This window comes from Scatophagus argus, chromosome 1, assembly GCF_020382885.2.
Source record: "Scatophagus argus isolate fScaArg1 chromosome 1, fScaArg1.pri, whole genome shotgun sequence".
NCBI classification, from domain to species: domain Eukaryota; kingdom Metazoa; phylum Chordata; class Actinopteri; family Scatophagidae; genus Scatophagus; species Scatophagus argus.
In genome coordinates this window covers 24,999,712-25,010,522 of record NC_058493.1, presented here as the reverse complement: position 1 = coordinate 25,010,522, position 10,811 = coordinate 24,999,712, and the positions used below count along the sequence as shown (strand labels likewise).

Sequence of the window (10,811 nt, the reverse complement as noted above, 5' to 3'; positions counted from 1 at the left end):
ACATAATTTCATTTGCTAACACAAAGCAGCCCAGTTGCTGTGGGAATGAATAAATTGCCGGTTGTTCCCGTGGAGGCTGCAGCTCTGATTCTTAAATGTTTCAGTCTGGTGTGCCTGTCTCCCACAGCTCTCTCAATGGCTCAAATCACATATTAATTAAATTCAAGCTGCCAAACCAGGATACTACACAAAAATAAAAAGGCATACAGAAACGAAATGCAGAAAAGCACGTTTCAGCAATGTAGCAGCACATTCCTGTAAGGTAGCTCAACATATTCATTGTGTTCATACAAAGCCATCAATAAAAGAGTGCACCAATAGTTTTGCTCTGGATGTAACTTTTTAAAAAAACAATCTATTGTCTTTAGTTTTTAGAAAATCCAATTGAAGAAGAATTCATCTTAGCCTGACACAGAACCATCCAGTACATGACTGCACCCATTTCCTCCCTCCAGCAGAGGTAGAGACTCATCTGTAAACTTGATAAAATGTCTATCTAAATATCGGCTGCGGCAGTCATTAGTAAGAGGAAAGACCTCCAGGGAGCCGCTGGATAAAAACAAGTCGCTGTTAAAGGACACCAATGACCTGAACGGACTGAAATCTGTCAGCAGATATCCAGCCTGCAGAGTTCGCACTGAGCTGGAGACGTGACACAAGACTGTGTGTGTGTGTGTGTGTGTGTGTGTGTGTGGAGTCTGAAGACTGAAGCAAAATCTATGAACATGAGGCCGAGCAGGTCGAAGGTCCGCCTGGATGTTGACAGAAGATGAAGTAACGGGGCTGCCAGCGTTCACTGCTAAACAGGACAGGCTCTATATTCTGTCGTGATCTGGATGAAGTGCCAGATTGTTAGAATAAATTCACTGGTGCTGAAACACGTGCTAAAAATGAGCTGACAACACTTATAACTGATTATTCATTTTAACTTTTTATCAAACAACTAAGAGTCTACAGTCATGCTAGTGGCTTTGTGAAGCTGTAGTTAGCATAGATAAGCTTTAAGCTAAATGCTAACATGATAAGAATGACATCCATAAGAGATGTATAGAAGAATAATGTTTACCACCTGAGTTAGCATGCTAACTTGGTATTATGTGGCCTTACTTTGGCAGGTATTTGTTCACGAACAGCAACTTTTGACATCATGATGGTTAAAAGTTAAAGCAACAGTTTGTAGTTTCTGCCACTAGGGGGCTCTCTAGCAAGAACAAAACAAGAAATAAGTGAATAAATGAATAAGTTTTATTCATGAAACGTTTAGTCACATTTGAAATCTTTCACTCTGTGCTTTTCAGTTAGAGAGCCAGGCGACCACAAACATCGTTACCTTGAATAAAATGACTGATTTTGAACACAGTTGCAAACATTTGGGATAATGTAAGCACACAACTTAACAAAATATTTAACAAAGCTCTCGTCGCTTTTAGATGTTTTAATTCAGAAATGCTACATATTATATTTTAAATTGGACATAATTTTTATTACAAAACAATGTGCGTGGAACATGAATGTCTGAAATATTTCAGTCTGGACTAATGTGGTAGACTGACTGACCAACACTTCCACCTCTAGAGCTAAAAATACCAAATAAAAACTGGTTTTAAATATATTTCTTCTCTTTTTTGTTGGGTTTTTTTTGTATTTTTTTTTTTCATTTTAAATCATCAATCTGCAATTTCCCAGCCTGGGATCAATAAAGTATATCCATCTATCTATCTATCACTGTAAATTTAATATCTTTGGTTTCTAAACTGCAGCTCCAATCTTAACTTCTAATTTGAAGGCTATGAGAATGTGTGATGTGTATTTTTCATTATTTTTAGAAACAGAGACATTAATCAACAATAAAATATATCATTATCCCCAGCCCTAACATCATTTATGGTCCTGTTTTTCTTGATTTAACAACGAGCAGGAATCCATAAATTAACATGAACCTCTGGAAGACATAAAGTTGTTTTCACATGCAAGTCAGATGTTTCCTTGAAAATGAATGGTCTCTTTGGACTCTAGCCAAAGAACAGCTAATTAGCAGTTGGCATCAACTTAGATGTAGGATTCCTGCTGTTATTGTCTTGTTTCAGGCATCACTATGAAACTGACAGAGATAACAAAGACTGATTTTCAACTTTAGCCCTTTGGTTTGGGATCGATTAATTCAATTTAACCAAAGCACTAAGTGGTAGAAATAAGGCCTTGAGGTAGTTATTCAGTGCTGATTGTGCTCTTCTACTGAATTTTATTTGCCAGTATTTCTAGAGAAGATCTACTTTACCTCCATCTTCCTGAGATTCCTTCACGTCACGTCTATCCTGCTCTCCCTCTGCTGGCTGTGTGCCTCGGGGTGCTTGTCTTGAAATAACAAAATGTTGATGCTGTGATATAACGCAGACTAAGAGAGCAGCACCCTCACACAGTAGCTTCAGGCCACAGTCCATCGCTTCGTACCAGCTTATACTCCTCCACTACATGCACTTCAGGTCAGCTTCACCCGCAGGGTCGGCAATCGCTCCATCTAGTCTCGACTCCTTTTTCCTCCCAGCCTCTAAACAAAAAGATGGACGTTAGTCTGTCAGATGAATACTTCAGCGCTTCCCCTTTAATACATTTTCTGCCCGAATTTCCCAAATTTTATATCTTTTCCAATCAATTTTTGTATCAATGATCATTGTGCTCCATTGTGCTCTTTCGTTAATCGTTTCATTGCTTGTAAGGCCACTTTGGTATAGACTACCAAACTATATACTACCTTTAAAATCCATCCATCTATTTTCTATACTGCTTATCCGTCAGGGTTGCGGCGACAATGGACAAGAGGCGGATTTTCACCCTGGACTGGTCGCCAGTCAATCACAGGGCTGACACACAAAGACAACCACAACCACACACGCACACACTCACACTGAAGGGCAATGTAGAGTAGCCAGTTAACCTAAGAAGAAAACCCACACAACCCTTTTGCTGTGAGGCGACAGGGCTAACCACTGCACCACCGTACCACACACCTTTTAAATGTAACAGTAAAATGTTAAACACTGATTTCTACTGTATGTAACTACACTGATACAGTTGTTTTTATCCACACCTTCCTTCCTTTAGGAGGACGCTTTACTCATTGTAAGCAATAAAAACACTAAAGGGTGAACTGATTAGATTTTGGTGGTCAAAGACCACTGTAATCTCACAAACACTTTGATCTTATAAGCTAATTATGACCAACAGAATAAAATAATGATATTACGAGCTTATAAACAGAGAACAGCCGACATTTGGGAATTTATTTCAATGGAGGAAATTTAGTTCGTAAAGACATAATTCAACATTTTTGGGAAATATGCTTGTTTGCTTTACTTCAGACAGTCAGACAAAATGATCTGTATCACTCTTATGTGTGTTTGTCAGATATGAACCTACAGCTTGGACGGTTAGCTTAGCATAAACAACAGGAACACGGGGACACAGCTAACTTGACTCTGTCCACAAATGCAGCAGGTCACTAACACGTTGTATTTTGCGATTATGAGCTGGACTACTAGTTACTGCTACTGGGAAGACTCTGGCTCCAAATGATGTCACCAACGCAAGATGGCAGCGCTCGCATCTGGGACATTTTGGCTTCAATTCTGTAGAGCAAAAAAGTGGAGACGCTAACGTCTTGTGGCTGTAGTTTTACATTAAATGGACAAACGGAGTGTTGCAGATACTCTCATCCAACATTCAGCTACAAAGCAAATAAAACTGATGCAACTGAGCATTCCTTCCATATTTCCTTTCCTTTAACAACAAATGTAGATGATCATCACACACAGGATCCTATTGAAATAATGTCTCAATATAGATGTCACCATATATTTATTCATATGTTGTTTATTACTCATGTTGCAATTATGTCCAAAGCATTATTCTCCTGACATTGTATCTGCTACACCCAAACAGCGTACAGCATTTTAAGAGTCCTGATGAGAGGAAGATTCTGCCTACTGAGCTATTTCTAAATTTAGTGTATCCCACTGGAGAGAGAGAGACACTGATCAGCAAGCACTTTAGTGGAGCTTTAGGGAAAACACAAACTCTATATTTTCATTTCCACCTGTCAAAAAAAAAAAGGTGAGGCCTGCTGTTTTTCTTACAGAACAACCTCTGATTTTCAAACTTGAATGTCAGCATTATTGAAAGATAGGAGTCAGTGACTTTTTATTGGTGGGACATTTAATTTCTCTGTCGGCTTTAGCAGCTTTAAAGCCACTCTGCTATCTCACCGCTACATCTACAGACGGTTTCTGTCTGGACTTATGACATTTCCTCTGTGATGGAGGCAGTAGTAGTAACTTTCAACAGGGAACATACGCTTTTCTCTTTTTAAAACATCTATGTGAAACACTTTTCCTTGACTCAGTTATGTCTCCCATTGTTGTCTTTCATCCCGTCTCTCCACTGTGTGTGGGGGGAGATGCATTTTGGTCCAACAAGAGGGATGATGTCCCACCCTAATCTGTCCTTAGCTCTCCTACTGGATGGAGGTTTTAACAACTACAAAACAGACCAGGTTGAAATGTACTGCTATTAATTCCGAGAACTGACTTGATCTGTGATGTGTTCTTGTAGTCATTAAAAATATAAAAAAAGAAATTCAGAACATAATGTATCTTATGAGTAAAAACCCCAAAACTGAAGTGATTAATGTTTATTTTAGTAGCAAGTCACACAAAGACAAGTTAGACAGACGATAGGTTTCTCTAAAAGCGTGGACAGCTGGGCACGTCTCCAGGAAAGCGCCCGCAGAACGTGTTTCCTGTGTTACATGCGGTGCACTCACAGTTTCTGGCCACAGGGTAAGTGACTCCCACTGGACAGCCTTTAATGTGTTTCACCTCGTAGGACCAGTCCCCGTTACAGATCTTCTGCTCAGCCCAGTCATCATGGCCGATGTAGACCGGATCCTGTCATCGACGCCAACACATTCAAAAACATGGACATAAATGTGCACAGGTGATTTGTGATAACAAGATAAAACATGATGGTCTGGTTTACAGGAGTGCTTGTTTCAAACTTGAGAAGGTTATGGGTTTCAATCAATAAAGTTAGCCAGACAGTTTTATAACTTTTTTTTCTATATTTTTATGTTTTTAATTTTATTCACTTGAGAAGCAAAATTTAGAAGCAAATTTAAATGATTAGTTATAACTATCTTTGATAAACAAAACCAATAAAACTTAGATAAATATATGATTAAATTATTAAGCATTAAGCTCGGTTGAGGTGAAATCAAATAAATGGAAAAAAAAATTCCTCGGGCTTTTCTAACATAGAAAATATTCATATAGTGCCAACATTATGTTGTACACTGGGGGAAGCTCAGCTGGCAGAGTGGAGCTTACATACATATAAGTCACACTGAGGCGACGAGCTCGGAGTCTGAATCATCCGTTACCTCGTGGTAGCACTGCCCTGCACATATTGTGGTGTGGACCAACTCGGTGATGCCACAGCTCTCCACGGGGATGCTGATGTTGGTTGGATGACAGCCGAAGCTGCAGCCCCGCCCTGCCTCCACCAGTGCCAGCAACGCTGCCATGACAACCAGCTGCATCCTTTGCAGGGTGCAGTGTGGACACCTGCCACAAGAGGGGACCACGTCTCACATCAGATACTCTACATGTCAGGACACGCAGGTGTTCATGTTTCACTTTTGTGCTTCCTTAAATTTGTGTCTACATCAAATGAAATCATCACTGTTTAATGTGTCACACCATCTGGAGAGGCTACACTTTGGAAATTGGTATCATTTGTAAATCAGTCTGTAAAACTACTAATAGTACTAATAGTAGTGGCAGTAGTATGGATCTGGAACAAAATATATAATACAAAAGATAAAGTTTGATTGAATTGGAATTACAGTTGCTGGCATATACGATATCTTAACCTTAATATATTATTTGGATAAAACTACCCTGACATGAGAAAATCAGATTCTTTACAGGTAGTGCAGCAACTGGATTTTTCTCTTATAAACCCGGCTGGTTTTTAATCGGATTTTACAGAATATCACAGTCTGTTCAAAGCTCAAATCAAGCTGCATAACTCCGTATAATCTTGTTTTATTAGGTCAAAACAGAATCATTAGCATATTTTCAGCAGTTTGCATGTAATCTCCATAAATCCGCAGCAGAAGACATACCTGTAGAGCTCTGTTGTTGCTTTGAACCTTGTTTCTTCTGTCACTCTCCAAACATCTGTCGGCGCGTTCGGTCTGTGGCTGTCCTCTCGGCTACTTAAATAGTGCTGCTCAGAAATCCTTTTAATCTATTCAACCTTGGTCTCCGTGCTATTTTTCCCACCTGTTTGGGCTTAAAGGCAAATCCTCATCTCTTTCCTGCGATGGTGCAGGGATGGGCCGTGACTTAAAGTCTGTTCTTTTACACATGAGAGGGGAGCGAGACGGCGTCTACAGAAATCTTGTTTAGACTACATGAGTGGAAAGCTTAGACGGACGACAAAAATCAGCCCCCACAGTGAGACGGAAAACACTGACATGAGCATCAGTGATTCATTTCTCATGCTCCATCTGACAGTAACACACGTTGCCTTTGTATGCACAGTTCAGTGATCTCTCTTTTACTGAGGTAAAAGTTTATTGAAAAGTTTTCTCAGTTTTGTCACTTTCTTCTGAAATTCCGTCAAATAAACTTTATCCACTCACGATCGACTGAGTTATGTTAACAGATCGAGTTGTGCGAGACTGTTGGTAGGCAAACTTGGAAGGACTGAGCAAGAAAATGTGACATTGAAAGTCTGTGTTTTATTCCTCATACCACTTGGATGCTATTTTCATGTGGCTGTGGCATATTGAATTCATTCTGGCTAATGAGACCATCCCATCCCAGCGAACACTGAGTGTGAGTGGCTTTCAGTCTGATTTCGACACATAAAGACACAGTGGTAGTCTGCTGCATCCTGTAAAAAGTTAGCACTGCAGCACGAGCTGGATGGTCTGCAGTAACACTAGAATATCAGCACTTGGGCAGCAGCCACAGTTCATCCAACCGCTGCTCCGTCTGCCCTTGCAGCCACCAGGGACTCAGGTTCTCCAGCATCCTGCCGAACTGAAATACCTGCCTAACAAGGACTTTTACAGAGTGTCACTTCCTTTAGGAAACCTCAGCTGAAATACATCACTGTTAACATGCATTTTGTCCTTAAAGAACACTGCTCACTGCTGATTAATCTTCTATTCAGTGGAACACGTCATTAGTCATCTTCTGATTCATCTGAATAATAGCTGGTTGTATCTTCTTAAAATGAGAGCATCTGCACTGAAACTTGATTTATTAAGTATGGAGTTGAAAAACATCACATCCTGCATGCACTGCATTGATATGTTGATTACATGAGACTTTCTTTTGTTTTACACAAGGGTAGGAAAAACGTTGATGTTCATGTCAATATCATGGTCCTAAAAATAGCCTTGTGCTGCAGTAAGCTGGGAGAAAACAACCATAAAGAAGCATTTTTTTAAAAAAAAGGAGTGAGTACAAGTGAGCATCTTCTCTTTCCCACAGCCATGAAAAGAGAAAGCATGTCCTGTGATGTCCACTGGGAATCGATTTGAAATGATGGACGAGGTGACGGCGCCCAGGATGATTTTCTGGTTCATAACGTGAAACAGTAAAAAAGAAAAAGCTCATTTGGGCATAACAGCTCAAACAAACTTTATACGTGGCCACACATAAAAAGGCTCAGAACCGTACAGCTTGCTGCCATCACGGATTTGAGTCATGGGTCATTGGTTTTGAGCTCTGGAACAGAGTCCTCTCACTTGCTTTTGAATCAACACACCATAAACACTGCCATAACAGGACTGACAGCAACCGCAGACCCACTCGTTCACACCCTGAGCCTCGCCTCCTGTGCCGCGCCCGCCATCACAGTCACCGACAGAAACAGACTCCTTTAAAACCACCATGTCGCATGGAAAAAAAAAACATTCACAAAAGGCCTCTGAATGCACCGCACCGCCCCACACAGGAGGTTTTCACCCTCCTTCCATCAGGGCTAAACAAAACGCCTCCACAGCACAGCCAAGGACAAGACTTTTGTTTGGTGACTGTGCTGGATGTTTGTGTGCACAGGCTGAGTGTGGACGTAGGTGGTAGGTGTGTTTATGTGTATCGACTGCTGATGATTCTTCACTGTCTTCTGTTCTCTACTTTCTCTGTTCCCTTTTCCATTTTTATATCCAGTCTCTGTTGTTTTATTTCTCTTATCAGCACATCTGTGGTCCTTCTGTTAAGACTCAGAACACACATAACTAACTTGCTGTGGACTTGGAGTGAAGGTTGGAGCCAAGATTTTAAAAAATACTGAGATAATTTGTCCAAACTGACCCAACCTGAGACATTCTGGCCAGGCACGAAAAACAATTTGGCAAACTCTTTCTATAAAGTCCAACGTTATTCTAACATTACATTACATTAGAGTATAAATGCTGCTTCTCAGTATGTCAGGTTTTTTGATTCAGTTTTTAAGACATTTAGACCAAAAGAATCATCCTTAAAGTGACAGTTAATGACAAATTCAAATATACATGTGCTTCCTCTTACATGTAGTGGTTTTTATACATCTAGATTGTTGTGGTGTCAGCTGAGGAGACAAAGACAAAGAAACAAAGAAACACTGCTGTTGAGGTTCTCAAAGGTTTTTTGAATATTGGTACTGAAAACATACAGAATAAGTCAGAATAAATGATTTGAAGTTTTGTCTGATGCATAAAACAGTGGAGCACAGTTTAATGCTTTGAGCTGAAAGAGTAACTTAAAAGAGCTCTCCAGCAATTCAACAGCGCACTTCTACAACACTGTGCTGTTCTTCCTTGTCAAAACCTGGTACCTACATTACCCACAATGCAACTCAAACACAATACAGCCTCCAGCCGCTGGCCTCAAGCAGAGATGAAGTGCAGGTTACACACACTTCAACCCTCCCTTACCTCTAACTCCACAATTTCCAACATTTTTTTTCTCATTTTCAGACGTGTAGTCCTCAGACTCAGCTGACGCAGACCCAAATGAGATCTCCTGAGAAAATGTAACAGATGTTTAACATAAATCCTCAAAGACTATTCACAGTCTGTAAGCAGATTTTGATGTTTGAGGGCAGCTGAGTTTCCCTTTAGTGCCCGGCTGTCTTCTCCGCACCCAGCAACACTCATGGGTGTGGTCATCGGTGTGCTTGGTTGCACCTGTAACCAAACCCTACACTGTGAGCATTCACAGTGATTTTTGAATGCAGTATTTGTCATATTCCTGGGTTTAAGGTCTGTTTCAGTGAGATTCGGGTTCATTTGGTGTAACAGATGCTGCTGAGCTGCATCTGTTAAAAGCATTTAAACTTGTGTGTTGTAAGGCACACACCTTCTATCCCCACTCTATCACCCCTGATTATTACTGACCTCACAACTCCCCCTGGTGCTGACTGAGGTGGATGCTCAATGAGGAGCAAGGGGTGAGTGTGCATGATGTGTGTGTGTATGTGTGTGTGTGTGTGGTGGGTGGAAGGTTGCCTACATGTTGTACAGACTAGAAAAGAGCCCCTCTGATGTCTTCAGTAAGTACCTGAAATACAGGAAGATGACCACGAAGACAAACTCTTTAACACCACAGCGAGTGACATGTTCACTGTCTGCAGTCCTGATTATTTCACTAGCACGATAAGCCTCTGCATTGGATTTCACAATTTATTTCAGATTTCCTCTCAGGACAAAGAAGAACAGTGATTGGATAAGTCATTTTAGAAAGAACCTGCACAAGCAACCAAAAATATCCCTACAGGGATATTAAAACCAGAGATTAAAGAGATACCGTAGGGAATGATTAGGATTCCTCAGAGGAACATTGCATCAGTTTTCTGGTCTGGGATAAGAGGCTGTTCTTGTCCTAATTAGAGTTTTTGAGTCAAACGAGTAGTTTCAATCAAACGGGCTCGACTGAATGGGCTACAGATACTGATTGCTGTGTATCCCAGCACCAGGCCTGTAGTGGAACCTGCAGCAAAAACCAATTATCTGCACAATCAAATTAAACCTGAGAGGTTTCAAAGGTGCAATGAATGAGACCTGTACTGTCCCATAGCGCAGAAATGATCCAAATAAATCTGTTGTGGCAATAGGCTGATCAATAACAGTGACTCAACACTTACTGCGCTACTTACCAAATGTCTCGTTTTTAAAGACTGTGTGCACTATTGACTTCCCAACGGCACAAACATCTGCATTATGGTGCTTAAGCTTTATGTTTGTTGAACATATATTGTATTACCTCTCATGTCTTCTTTTAGATCTCTGCTTTACTTGTGTCTAAACATAAAAGACAACGACTGTTGTACTTTTGTCAGTCTCAGTCCAGACTCATGTCGGAATTGCTTGGCTACTAAACATCATATTGCTTATTGTGTTCTTGCTAACCTAATGTGGTTCATTAATGGAAAATCACCATGACATTCGGGGTAGTGGCTTGTCTGGGGTTTTCAGTCCTCAAAGTAATGCATTATTAATTGCTTTCTTTCAACGGTAATGCATTATTTGACAAATTAATACCTGAGCACAGTCATTTGTGAGACTGTTAGTTGTGTTACAGTCTTCAAATTGATGATTGCATTCTTTCCCACTCTGAAAAACTCACGTTAGTTTGGGTCAATCTCATGTGAAAGATAAAGAACTTAGAGAGCAAAGTGTCCTGCTGTTTCTATTACAAGCCAGATTGTGGTGAGAGGATGCCTTGGAATTATACAGAATATGGATTATTTTATGGATT

At 40.4% G+C, this 10,811-nt stretch overlaps 1 protein-coding gene and 1 long non-coding RNA gene across 2 annotated transcripts in view; both read right to left on the bottom strand.

Moving 5' to 3' along the window:
- Nucleotides 1-2,127: 2,127 nt before the first annotated feature.
- The window catches only part of LOC124061979, an 87,820-nt gene continuing 79,136 nt past the window's right edge, over nucleotides 2,128-10,811 (bottom strand). The window contains exons 2-3 of the long non-coding RNA XR_006843846.1: nucleotides 2,452-2,548; nucleotides 2,128-2,355 (exon numbers count right to left, since the gene is read on the bottom strand). This is a non-coding gene — a long non-coding RNA (uncharacterized LOC124061979). The remainder of the gene's footprint in view (nucleotides 2,356-2,451; nucleotides 2,549-10,811) is intronic.
- fshb (follicle stimulating hormone subunit beta) lies at nucleotides 4,673-6,332 on the bottom strand. The gene is made up of 3 exons (XM_046394363.1): nucleotides 6,182-6,332; nucleotides 5,435-5,618; nucleotides 4,673-4,943 (listed from the first exon to the last, which is right to left on the bottom strand). Exons 2-3 carry the CDS (start codon nucleotides 5,591-5,593, stop codon nucleotides 4,740-4,742), a joined length of 363 nt encoding a protein of 120 aa, XP_046250319.1. The 5' UTR covers nucleotides 5,594-5,618; nucleotides 6,182-6,332; the 3' UTR covers nucleotides 4,673-4,739.

Excerpts from the sequence above, each read along its gene's own strand:
- fshb (XM_046394363.1), bottom strand. The coding sequence starts at position 5,593 with ATGCAGCTGGTTGTCATGGCAGCGTTGCTGGCACTGGTGGAGGCAGGG. Across the intron at positions 4,944-5,434 it reads CAGGGCAGTGCTACCACGAG|GATCCGGTCTACATCGGCCA; the intron begins GTAACGGATGAT and ends CGTCGATGACAG.